Source organism: Colobus angolensis, unplaced genomic scaffold, assembly GCF_000951035.1.
Source record: "Colobus angolensis palliatus isolate OR3802 unplaced genomic scaffold, Cang.pa_1.0 Scaffold79, whole genome shotgun sequence".
NCBI lineage: Eukaryota > Metazoa > Chordata > Mammalia > Primates > Cercopithecidae > Colobus > Colobus angolensis.
Genome location: NW_012121709.1, coordinates 1,974,258 through 1,986,784, shown reverse-complemented (window position 1 = coordinate 1,986,784; position 12,527 = coordinate 1,974,258). Strand labels below are relative to the sequence as shown.

The following is a 12,527-nucleotide window of genomic DNA, read 5'->3' as shown; positions in this document are numbered from 1 at the left end:
GAGGCCAAGGCGGGTGGATCGCTTGAGCTCATGAGTTCAAGACTAGCCTGGCCAGCATGGTGAAATCTCGATTCTACTAAAAATACAAAAATTAGTTGGGCCTGGTGGTGCATGCCTGTAATCCCAGCTACTTGGGAGGCTGAGCACAAGAATCACTCGAACCCGGAAAGCAGAGGTTGCAGTGAGCTGAGATCATGGCACTGCACTCACCTGGGCAACAGAGTGAGATTCTGTCTATTAATTAAAAAAAAAAAAAAAAAGGCACAACCCCTAAAACAGCCTCCTGTATCCATAAAGGGCCATTGGCTTGGTCTTAGGGGCCAGGCCAATCTCCTGAAGAGTACCCTTTATTCTGTGCATATCTAATGTGTGCCTGCTGTACACAGAGCCCTGAGATGCAGACCCATCTGGGTAGGAGAGCTCTGCCCATGGGGGCTGCAAGATCTGAAGCCAGGGAGGACGGGTAGAGACCCAGGCACAGGCACCAGCAGCTGAGGGTGGGGATCTGGCTCAGCCAGGCTTCCAGAGCAGGCAGCCTCCCAAGCCAGGCCAGCCCCCTGCGGTACCCATACTGTGACACCTTCATACTCCCCAAGGGTGGGAGCTACAGGTGCCTGGTGTCCCCCAGCAGCCCGGGACTGCACACCACTGAGTCTGAAGACTGTGGTGCCTCATTCTGGCCTCCACACTGCCCCATCCTCCTTCCTCCCCTTGCCCTCCTGTGCCCCCGGCCCCTGCCCTTCCCCCCGGCCTCTTGGAGTCAGTTCTGTCTCCGACTTTGCGGAGTTTGTCAAAGCCTTGCTTATCCTCTGTCTCGGGAAGTAGCAACTTGGGAGCCTCCAGGAACAGGTAGAAAAGCTCCCGTAAGTGAGGCCTCCGGTCTCCAGGGGCAGCTAGTACACAGCCTTGTCAGTTACCTGTAGGCAGGGAGGGGACAGGTCTGCCACACTCACAGGTTAGCCATTCCAGGTTCAAGAGAAACTAGAGGTGCAGATTGTCATGTAGCATCTCCCTGTTTTTGAACATTAGTCACTGATTTCTTTATTCATGGCAAATCATGTCAGCAAATCCAGATGCTCCAATGTGGGCCCACAGTGGGAGGCCCTCCTGCATCCCCTTGGTCATTTTTTTTTTTGAGACAAGAGTCCAGAGCTGCTGTTGCCATCCTCGTGTTATAGAGGAGGGGAGTGGCCCACCCTCACGTTCTCAGTAACAGATTCCATCAATAGCAGTAAGAATGACCAACTTGTATTGACATTCTTGCCGTGTGCTCGGCACTATTGTGAAGGCCTTACATACATATATTCATTCTTTTAATACCCTTACACACCCTAGGCGTGTACATTTCATCACCATTCAGTAACTGCAGAAACTGAGAGGAGCCCAGAGAGGTGAAGCAACTTACCCAAGGTTGCCCAGCCAGGAGCAGCAGGGTTTCATCCTGGCAGCTCACCCACCCAGCACCCCGCATCTAGCACCCTCCATCCTGCACCTCAGGCCTCTCCACTCAGAATCCAGCCCTGGGCTTCCTGGCCCAGCGCTTTTCCCCTCCCCAAGCTGTTCATGCCTGCCTCTTCCCAGGGTTCCTTTCAGAACTCCCTTCTCCTCTTATCAGCCACGCTCTTCTTCCCCGGCTTGCCTTTCCTCAACGTCTGTTTCTGGAACAAAACCCCAAGAAGCGCTTTCTCTTGTCCTCCCCACACACCCCCGCCCGCGCCTTTCTCCCTGCCTGCGCCTTTCTCCCTGCCTGCCTGTGCCTCCCATGCAGGGCCGACAGCGCCAACCAGGGAAGGGAGAGACACAGGCTGGCATTCTGTCAAGGAATTAATTGAAAAATAAAATCATTAGGTGGGAACTCCAGAAATGCAAAAATGGTAGTCGGAGGTTGGGGGGAGGGGGGCAGGACTGGGGGGTTGTCGGGGGACGGCTGAGCTTTTTGTCAAGTTAATTTCTCGGGTATTGATGTTTGGTGACATTCACTTGTTGTTTATCTTCGGGTGCAGCTGTAATACTGAAAGAAAATGCACAGCTTGTTTCGTTTATTTATTTTACACCTTTCTCCGGTTCTGCATTATGTTTGTTTGGTGAAAACCCACTGAGGCTTTTGATGTCGGGGAAGTGGGATTTCAGCAGCTGTTCCCTGCAAACGGTGCTCCTCAAGGAAGCAGGGCCGGCGGGAGGTGCGGGGTGTCATTTGGTGGGAACTCAGGGCCTGACACATCCTCCAGGGGGGCAGTTGGGGGCCCAGCCTGAACCCTGGCAGATATGCCCGGCCCAGGAGCACAGTAATGGCTCCTGAGTAGTGGGCCCCTGGGCATCCCAGGCCCCACCCGTGAACCTGATCGTCTTTATAGCTGCCTGTTGAGATGTCCCCTATTTCTGTCCCCACTGTATAGTCAGGAAGCCGAGGCCCAGAGAGCTGAAGTGACTGTCCCATGGTCACTTGGCTGGTCAGTGGCTAAGCTAGAACCTCAGATCATGTGACTCCCATAGCCATGGAGTTGCCTGTCACCATTGTGCCTTCCACGTCCCTTGCCCCACAGTGAGTCAGCAGATGCCCCTGTTTCCAGTGTGCAAACCGAGAAGGCAGGGCTCACACTTCCTTTGGCCTTGATGAACCAAATCATCTCATTCCTTTACCTGCCAGCTGTGTACTGCTCATGTATCATAAGTCAGCCTCCGTGTCAGAGCCCCCACCCTGTGAGCTCTCACTGCCCCAGTGGCCAGGAGAGACACGAAATCAACACCTTTCCTATCAATAATAGTAACACAGGTGTTGGTCTCAGCACCATCGACTGAGCCCTAACCAGGAGCCAGGCATTGCCCTTTTTACTCATTTCAGCCCCACCACAACCCCTAGTATTCCCATTTTACAGGTTAGAAATTGAGGCACAACTATCTGGTTCTTTCTCCATCTCCCCCTGCCAGACCAGAGAGCCTTAGGTGGGGCCAAACCAGGCTTGTTCCCCACCATGCCTGACCCAGAGCAGGTGCTGCAGGTGTCTCTGTCGTGTGAGGGAATGAGAGCATGAACGAAGGCTCTGAACAACTGTTCTTGGCCTCATCTCTGCTGCTGTTTGTCCTTCAGCAACCTACATTCCTTGACCCTCAAGTTTCCCTATCATTCACTCCCTCAGTCTCTCAGCACACTTTTATTGAGCATCTACTATGTGCCAGGCACAGTTCTGGGCATTGGGAATGGAACAGTGGACAAAACAGACAGAAACCCTTGCCCTCCTTGACGTTCCAGCCAAGAAGACAGATAGTAAAGTGGAATTATGACACACGGTGAGACTGGGAGACATGCCGTGGGGGAAATGGACAGGAAAGGGATTAGGAAGTGTACGTCAGGGCACTCTGGAGGACTTGAGATTTTCAATAAGGAGGGAAGCTTCACTGAAAAGGTAAGGCCCCTGAGTGGCTCCGTGGAGGAAGAGCATTCCAGACCAAGGGAACAGCAGGTGCAAGGCCCTGAGGTGGGAGTGCTGGAAGCCAGGAGGCAGGAAGGGGTCCGAGTGCCTGAGCAGAGTGGGAGGGAAGCAGAGAGGGGTGCAGCCTGCTCAGTGGCCCTGGCAGCCAACGTGACAGCTTTAGCTTTTCCCTAGGTGAGATGGTGCCCCTGGAGGCTTGAGCAAAGGAGCAGCATGCCGTGATGGAGGATTTAACAAGCTCCCTCTGGCTGCCATTCAAGACCGGACTCCTGGGAGGGAGGGCAGAGGAAGCCAGAGGCAATTGGTGGCACGGCCCAGGGGTGCAGGAGCACAGGGAAGAAGCGCCCCAAGTCCGGGTATATCTTAAAGGTTGAGCCGACACAATGGAAGGGGGGAGAACTTGCCCCTCGCCTGTCCCTCCAAGTTGTCAGGATATGGGAAAGAAGAAAATATCCCATGCCGCCACTGCTGGCCATCCCTTAGACCCCAGGCCAGGCCTGTCCCAGGAAGGCAGGGACCCCCGCCCCAGGAGTGAGCTGCCACCCCAACCCATGTTAGCAGATGAGAGGGGCGCCAGCGATTGCCTGCAGGCCCTGTTGTGTTACGTTTCTATTTTCCAGCTCCTATTACCTGCCCACAAATTCAATTTCCAGAGGCCATTGTACACCTCCAGGACTGGCGATTACCAAGAGTGTCTAGGAGGGCGTAAGGAAGGAGGGGAAGCCGGCATCTGAACCCCAGGCCACCAGCCCCCACCACCCCAGCCCACCCTGTCCCCTCTCCCTTTTCGTAACAATGATGGGTACAGCTGCCAGGCCTTGAGGCTCCCAGGTGGCAGGCAGGTGGGCACCTCCCGCACCTTCCGCACCCTCGCCATGGGGCAGGCTCTGCCATCTCTCTCACCCTTGCTCCGTCTGCTCATTCCCCTTTCTGGGGTATTTCACAAGCACTCACTGGGTGCCAGGCAGTGTACTAAGGCTAGGGACACAGCAGTGAGTGAGACAACATCCCACACAGAGAAAGGCCTGCGGCAGTGTGGATGATAAAAAGTGCCAGGGGGTGGGGTGGCATTGGAGCTCAGGGGTAGAGGGAGAGGGAGATCTGGGTCTTGAGCAGGGGGAGGTGGGCCAGCTCCAGTGATGCCTCCAGAGGAACTTGGGGCTTTCTTAGGGAGTGGTACATCTGACACACATGGTTTAGAGGGATCCCTCGGTGGGAGGGGGATCCCTAGTGAGGGGCTGAGAGGTACTTGGATTGGGGTACAGCCATGGAGATGAAGAGAAATGAGGTCAATGTTTGAATTGATTTGGGAGGGATGAGATTGAAGAAACAGTCTCAGAGAGGTAAAATCACTCTCCCAGGAACACACAAAGGGAAACCAAGTCCTCATCTCTTGGCCAAGCACTATGCTGGCCCTGGGGAGGTCTCGGTAGAAAAGGCTAGGCCACCTCTGTGAGCTCTAGGGAGCTCACAGCCTATGGAGAGATAGAGGTAAAGGGCCTCAGGGTGATTTATTCGGGGAGATGTTTGAGCCATGGAAGGGCAGGAGATTTGGACAGCCTCTTTACACTGCCTCTGTACAAATCAAGCCTTATCTGTGAGCGAGGCTGCCCATTGACTAGTGGTTAGACTAGCAGAGGGACTGGCAGAGGACGCCAGCCTGGATCCCAGCCTGACTCTTTTCCTGGAGGGCCAAGTGACCCCACACATCCTCTCCTGCCACCATTGATCCCCTTGGAGTTCTCTGCCCAGCACCCAAGACTTCCATGAAAAGCAGAAAGACTGTGGGTTTAGGTGTGACTGGGGTTCGAATCCTGGCTCCACCGTTTGCTAGCTGGGTGACCTCAGGCCTGCCTGTCCGTGCCTCAGTTCCGCCACCTGCATACCACCTGCCTGTGGGGTTGCTGACAGGAGTGGAGCAGTGGCTCATGATGGTACCTAATTAGGAGGTGCTTGTGGGACTGAGCCCGTAGTGCCCTTTCCTACTGCCATGCTTTTCTTCATGACCCTGAATTCCCTCTCCTCACAGAAAACTCCTCTGCATTCTTCAAAACCCAAGTCAAATAGTCCCCCTCTTCAAAGCCACCTCTAATTGTCATTCCCTCCATGCCTTCTCTGGAATCCTTGAGCTTTGCATCTGTTCTATTCACCCACCACTTACTGAGCACCTGCTCTATGCCAGCCATGTACTACACCATTAGCCTGGCCTCCAGGAAAACAGAAACAGCTTCTACTTGTCTCGCCAGCCGTGGCCCACTGCTTGGCTCAGCCTCTCTGAAGGGTTTCAGCTTCCTCCAAACCAAGCTCTGACCTGCTCTGAGGAAGTAGCACAGGAGACCCCCCCTCCCTCTTTTTTCTCGAGGGAATCCTTTCCCCTGTGGCTGGAAGATGGGGAGGGGATGGCCAGGGAAGCAGGAGAGTTTCTGGGAGTGCGAGGGAGGCAGCCCCGCCATGGCGATGCTGAGACTAACCCTAGTGTTTCTCTCTCCTGCTCATTCCCCCTTTGATTCTCTCCCCTACTCCTTGTCTTTCTTCATTGCCCCATCCTCTCTCCCCCACCTCTGTATCTTCTCTCCCTCCACTGTCCCCCCACTTCCCTCTCTCGCATTTTCTCACTGCTTTTCTGTCTCCCTGCACCCTTGTTCTGCTCATCTCTCCCCTCTCCCTCCTTCCTCTGTCATTTCTCTCTTCCTGCCTCCCAACCCTCTCGGCTGTTCTTTTCTCCTCTCTTGCCATCTGGGCTCCCACAGAGCCCCCGAAGAAAAAGCGGTCTGTGGTGTTGGACGAGATCCTGGAGCAGCTGGAAGGCAGTGACAGCGACAGCGAGGAGCAGACCCTTCAGCTGTGAGCTGGCGCTGAGAGGGTGCGTGGCTCTGGGGCCCTGGGGACCCGGACAGCCGCTCCAGCTTCTGCACTCCCCACCATGTGGGCTGGGGGGGTGGGGCGGGGAGCGGCAGGGAGCCCCACCCTGCCCTAGTCTAAGGTCGGAGGGGATAGGGGATGAGGAAGGCCTCAGGCCACTGCCCAACAGCCCAGGCATCCTGGGTTTCACCAGTGACACATTCTAGCAGACACTGACTGCACACCTGCTCTGTGGCGGATACGGAAGAGCGCAAGGGAGCAGGGAGTGTGGGAGTGCAAGGGAGGAGCCACGTTAGGAAGAGAGACTTGGGGACAGCTGCACAGGGAGCGAGGACCCCTGCTCCCCCTGTCCCCAACCCAGGAGAGCGAGGGGACGAGGGCCAGCTCTCTGGCATCAGGCTGCCTGGACATGAAACCCCATCTCCAAGCTCAAGCTGGGAGACCCTGGCCCAGTTTCCTTATCTCCCAGGGCCCAGCATTCCCCCTTGCTAGCTAGTTCTTACCTCATAAGGTTTTAGAGAGAAATAAACGCAATAATGCATGAAGAGCGCCGAGCATGATGCTGAACCTGGTTCTTACTCTCTCTCCAGGGCTGCTGAGCTAGAATTCCCACCTATGGCTTTCCAAGGGACTGTTCACAGCTTGGGACTTGGTCTCTGTCCTGCCCCATCCTCATCACTTGGGACCACGAGCCCTGGTTCAGTCACCCAGGGCGCCTCCCAGCAGCTCATGAAGCATCGAGCTCCAAGCCTAGATGCCAGGCTCCCCGGCTGAGCTGAACGATGTCACTCATGGCGGATGCGTTCTGCTCATGGGCCCAGAGCCCTGTGAAATGCGTCAAGGTCCTCTCCGCTGGCCAACAGCATCCTCAGGCTTCTCTCAGGCACCCGTGTTCACATTTTCTCCAGCCTGAGATGCAGCCTCCTGCCTGGAAGGGTCTGTGCCAGCACCAGCCAGAGGGCAGGATGGAGAGGGCAGAGCAAGAACTGCACTGCGTCTGACTGCGGTCTGAATCCAGGCATTGCCATTCCCCGAGGTGTGACCTCAGACTAATGACGTCCTGCCTGAGCCTCCGTTTTTCTCCCTAGGAAACGGGGGTGATAATTGTGCCTACCTCAGATAGACAGTGCCAGAGTTAAGTGAGTCAAGCCAAGTAAAGCGCAGAGAAGATTCTCATCAGCACTTTTGTTGCTTCTTCATTTAGAATCACTGGGTGGGGCTCCAAGTGAGAGTGTGGGAATCTTCAGACTCTGTGCATAAAGCGTGGTCTGTGCATTTTGGTGAGGATGAGGTTCCGGTCTCCATCCAGTTTTCAGAGTGGCCCAGAGCCCAGGCAAAGCCACGCAGAGCTGGCAGCCTGCAAGACCAAGCGTGTGCCTCGTGTCTTCTAGGGCAGGCTAGAAGCTCATCCCTGAGAATTCGTGGTAACAGAAGAGACAGAATGACTCGTTCCCCAGCCCTTTGCTTTTTTTTTTTTTTAGAGACAAGGTGCAGTGGCATGATCATAGCTCACTGCAGCCTCAAGTGGTCCTCCCACCTTAGCCTCCCAAAGTGCTGTACAGATGTGAGCCATCACACCCAGCCACATTCTCCAGCTTTTGTAGTGGGGTGGCTCATAGAGCCACATTGACCACAGCCTTCTGGATGTGGGGCTGAATGGTGAGGTCTCTGTTAAACCACACCCAGGCCAACCCTCAGGTGACCAGGCTCCCAAGTTGCTGTGAATCGTGCGGAATTATAGGGCTGGAGAACCTACCCCATGCCTTCCCACTGCTCAGATCCATGAGCTGGATCATGTCCTGTTCGACAGCACCTGGTTCCTTCTGGCTGAACCTTCTTGTCTATACAATTTGTACTCACATTTCCACAACACCAAAGCCAGCGGGTATGGCCGGCTGGTCACCAAATATCAGGTGTAGACCCACGGGCCTGGGGCAGAAGCAGGCGTCTTTGGGCACCGACTTAACTGGCCCAGAGGATGCTTCTAGAACCTCCCCCCAGAGCAGGATTCAGCATCGTCCAGGGCTTGGTGTGGGATGAACAAACATGGGTTCGACAACAATCTACCACTCTCCAGCCTCATGAGCCTGGGCAAGTGACTTAACCTGCTGAGTCTTCAGTCTCCTCATCTTTAAAATGGGGTGATCCAAGTAGCATCTCCGTGACAAAAGCGTCCTCAGGCCCAGGCAGCTTCAGGCCCCTGCCGGAGCTCACACAGTGGAATGATGGGAATCAGGGCTGTCCGACCCTTCCTGCGTCACTGCCTTCCCTGTGGCCAAAAGAAAAAGCCGGTGAGCTGGGGGAGGTTCAGGAACTACAGGAGAATGAAAAGTGGCAAGAGGAGGAGAGCTTCCAGCCTCTCTCCAGGCTTGGCCCGGAATTGGCAGTGCAGAGTGAGGCAGCCTGGAGACCATATACTGAGGCTGGCCTCTGCACCCCTGCCCCAGGCACTCGCTGTTTGGAAGGGGCAGATCTGTAAGCACACAGGAATAGTGGAGTCCACTCCCACAGAGATCTCCGGGTGCCCTTTCTTGCCGCGCCCACCAGACTGCACCCTCATCTCCTCTCCTCCGGCTCAGCTGTCCTCATGCCGCCAGTGTGGCCTGACTGATCCGTGAGCTGGATGGTTTGCTTCCTTTGGAGGGGAGGGACTGGTGAAAGCGTCTTACGAGAAATTCCTCCGACCGGCGTGTGGGAGTTGAACTGGAAGACACTCAGCCTTCAAGCCAAGGCAGGAAGGGACTGACAGTCCCCGCTGTCACTGGGAGGGGGACACGGAAGCTTTCTGAAAGGCAGCTTTGGTTGTGTTTGAAGCAATGATGGGACGTTGGTAGACCCAGACACCCAGAAGATCTGGGAGAGAAATTCCAGAAATAACCCACCAAGGTGGCACTGAGGAAGGAGTACTGCTCCAGGGCGGTGAACCTCCTGACCCAGGTCAGGACTGCTGCAGGGGGCAGGAAACTGGCTCAGCCACATCTCAGAGGGGCTGTGACCCGTCCCCTGCCGATGTGGTCACCAGAGAGCCAGGAAAGAGAACCATGACAGGCTGGACCAGAGCACATGCCTGGGAAAGGAGAGGTGACACCAAGAGGCCAGAGGGGCCAAAGGGACACAGGGGGTGGGAGATCAGTGGGACACATGCCTCAGAAAAGCCAGAGGCACACATCTGGACAAGGCCTGTGACCCGGTGTTCAGAACACGGCTCAGTTACCTGGGAGGAACAGAGATAGGCTGTTTCCAGAGTTGGGGGCTGGCTAGACCCGCATCTGCTGTCCTCAGGTCCGTCTCCCACCCGCTGTGGGTCTCAGGGGCCTGGCCCCTTGAGCTGCATCTCTGAAGCCCCCTTGTCAAGAGGCTTGTATTCAGTTTGGCCAACGATGAGCACTAGCGGGCACCCGGAAGGCTGGTAGAAGAGAAACTCCAGGCATCCCGCCTTCTCCCTCTGTCCCCTGTGACGTCTTCACCAAGGGTCCACCCGTGGATGGGTGAGGAGGGCCCTGGTATCTCTACTGTAGGATGCACACAGTCAGACTGCAGGAGGGAGATGGGTGGTCAGACAGGTCCTGGAGAACAGACAGGGGTGAGGGACAGGAGTGAGAGACAGTGGGGACGGGAGGACGAGAGCGGAACGCACGGGCCCTGACTCCAAAGGCCTGCATTAGAATCTCTAGGCTCTCAGTGTCTCCAGGCCTTGCATTCCATGTCTTTCAAATGGGTCCAGGAATTCCTGCCTCATTGGATTGGTTAAGACAGAAACAGAAGGTCATGAATGGAAAGTAGTCAGCAGACTGTGTCATGCCTGGTGAGTGCTTAGTAATGGTAGTTGCCATCATTATTGTGAAAATAACTTCAAAACAAGGCAAGCTTGTTGGGCTGCACCCAGCAGATGTCAGGCCAGCTGGGCCCACGTCCAGAGGCTGGAGCAGGATAGGGACTCACAGAGCACTGCGCCATGTTGGGGAGGAGCCCATGTTCCAGGAAGGAGCCTGTAGGAGGTGCCCCCCTGCCCACTGGCCCCAGTAGGCAAACCAGCACATTGTGCACCTGGCTATTCTTGCACAGAAGCAAAGTTCAAGCCCAGATGGGCCAGTGGTTGTTGGGAAACAGCTGAACACCCCACCAGGAGCAGCTGCCTGTCTGTTGCTATGTTTGTGTGTGTGTTCCTAACCCTTTCTTTTTTTTTTTTTTTTTTGGAGACAAATTCTCACTCTGTTCCCCAGGCTGGAGTGCAGTAGTGTGATCTGGGCTCACCTCCCTGGTTCAAGCAATTCTCCCGCCTCAGCCTCCCAAGTAGCTGGGATTACAGGTGTGCACTACCACGCCCAGCTAATTGTTTGTATTTTTTGTAGAGACGGGGTTTCACCATGTAGACCAGGCTGGTCTCGAATTCCTGACCTCGAGTGATCCACCTGCCTCGGCCTCCCAAAATGTGGGGACTACAGATGTGAGCCACCACGCCTGGCTAATTTTTTGTATTTTTAGTAGAGGCAAGGTTTCACCATGTGGACCAGACTGGTCTCGAACTCCCAGCCTCAAGTGATCCACCCACCTCGGCCTCCCAAAGTGCTGAGATTACAGGTGTGAGCCACCACACCCAGCCTGTTCCTAACCCTTTCAACTGGGGGTGTCACGTGGGTAAGGACTCCGTGGCCACAGTAGCGGAACTGTCTCTTCTGAAAACCAGACTCCGGGGCCCCTGGGTCAGCACCTCTAGGTCATTCCACAGACTTACACAGTTTAAAGAAAGAGCCAGCAAACATGGGGTGATCCTGGGGTGCCAATGGGATCCCAGGCCAGGCCCGGAGGTCTGCCTGTTTCCTCCCCAGAAACTGGAGGGGGCATCCTCCGCTGGTTTGCACTGGGCACGGGGGCTGGAGAGCCACGAAGCCACTGAGCTCAGCATGATGTCACGTCACAGAAAGTTGTGAGGGTGAGAATAGCCGGGCCCACTCTGCAGAGGGGAGGAGCGGGCACGGGCCACAGGCACGGGCTGATGGAGTGAGTCTCCTCCCTCATTCATTCATTCATCCATCAGACACCTGCTGGGCATCTGCTGTGTGCAAGGCACTGTGCTGGGTGCCCCAGACACAAGACAGAAACTCGAGTCGCCCTGTGTGCCTCCACACGGGCCTTCCCTGCTGGGTGGACACAGGCTCCGTCTCCTAGGCTTTAAGCCCCATGCATCGGGTGGAAGACAATTTCCAGCCGCCTCTGCCTGCTTGTTTTTCCTCCTCTCCTTCTCCTGCCGCCTTGGTCTTTTTTTGTCTTTTGTGCAGGGCCGTCTCTCGCAGCGCCCGTCTGTGCTCCGCAGTGTCTAGGAAAGGATTAGTGTGAGCAGAGCATGCAGGCTTTGGTGAACAGAGCCGAGCATGGTTTCAACATCTAATTCAATTTGTTCTGCCGAGATTGAAATATGAAATGGTTGCCAGTCAAACGTTCAAAGGACGGGGAAGGGAGAGTGAGCGCCTGCTGAAATTTAAATTTTAATGAAAATGACTTTAACCCTTTGGTACACCTTGCAGAATGTAACCCATCCTCCCATCCTGTGAGAGTGGCCTCCTGGGTTAGAGCTTTCCACCCGCTTCTCTTCCGCTGAGCTTCACGAATAATATGTAATCATTTTTTTCAGCCATCTTAATAATAAAAGATTAATAGAATACTCGCATAATAATAATCTATTCACCCATGCTGCCTAGGCCATTGAAATAGGCACCTTGCCTGGATGACTTTCCCAAGCCCCATCCTAGACAAGCCCAGGCCCCTCGTTACATGCGCTCATCACACCGAACGCCTCCGTAGCTCCTTACAGCTGTGAACACTTTCTGTGTTTTTATTTCATGTCTGACCTCTCTCTCTGGACCGGAAGCCCCAGGAGAGCAGGGTCCGTGCCTGTTTTGTGCGTGCTGCATCGTGGAGTAGATGCTTAGTAAATACTCATTGAAGGAATCAGTGGCCCCACTTTGTCCTTCTAGCAACTGTGAGAGGGAAGTTGATGGGAGATGTAGAAATGGAGAGGTGGGTGACATTCCCAAGACGGCACTGCACAGAGGGCTGCCACCAGGCTCACGCTTAGCGCGCTCCGGCACAAGCCCAAGCCCCTACCTCCCAGAGCAGTGAGGGCAGTTCCCACATGCAGGAGGCCCGGCCCTATGCCGGGCTTTAGAGGCGCACCCTGCGCTCTGGCTCCTGCCGCGGGGCCTGGACTGCTGTCTCCTCTTCACAGTGAGGGAG

At 55.3% G+C, this 12,527-nt stretch overlaps 1 protein-coding gene across 2 annotated transcripts in view; it reads left to right on the top strand.

The window, feature by feature from the left end:
• The window catches only part of RBM19 (RNA binding motif protein 19), a 144,850-nt gene extending 132,897 nt beyond the window's left edge, over positions 1-11,953 (top strand). Inside the window, exons 24-25 of one of the 2 annotated variants that reach the window (XM_011928696.1) lie at positions 6,182-6,294; positions 10,517-11,953. In XM_011928696.1, coding sequence (XP_011784086.1) covers positions 6,182-6,279 — 98 coding nt within the window. In that variant the 3' untranslated portion in view covers positions 6,280-6,294; positions 10,517-11,953. Of the gene's footprint in view, positions 1-6,181; positions 6,295-6,883; positions 7,476-10,516 lie in introns of those variants that run through there. The other variant, XM_011928695.1, reaches the window with a different exon arrangement.
• The last annotated feature ends 574 nt before the right edge of the window (positions 11,954-12,527 follow it).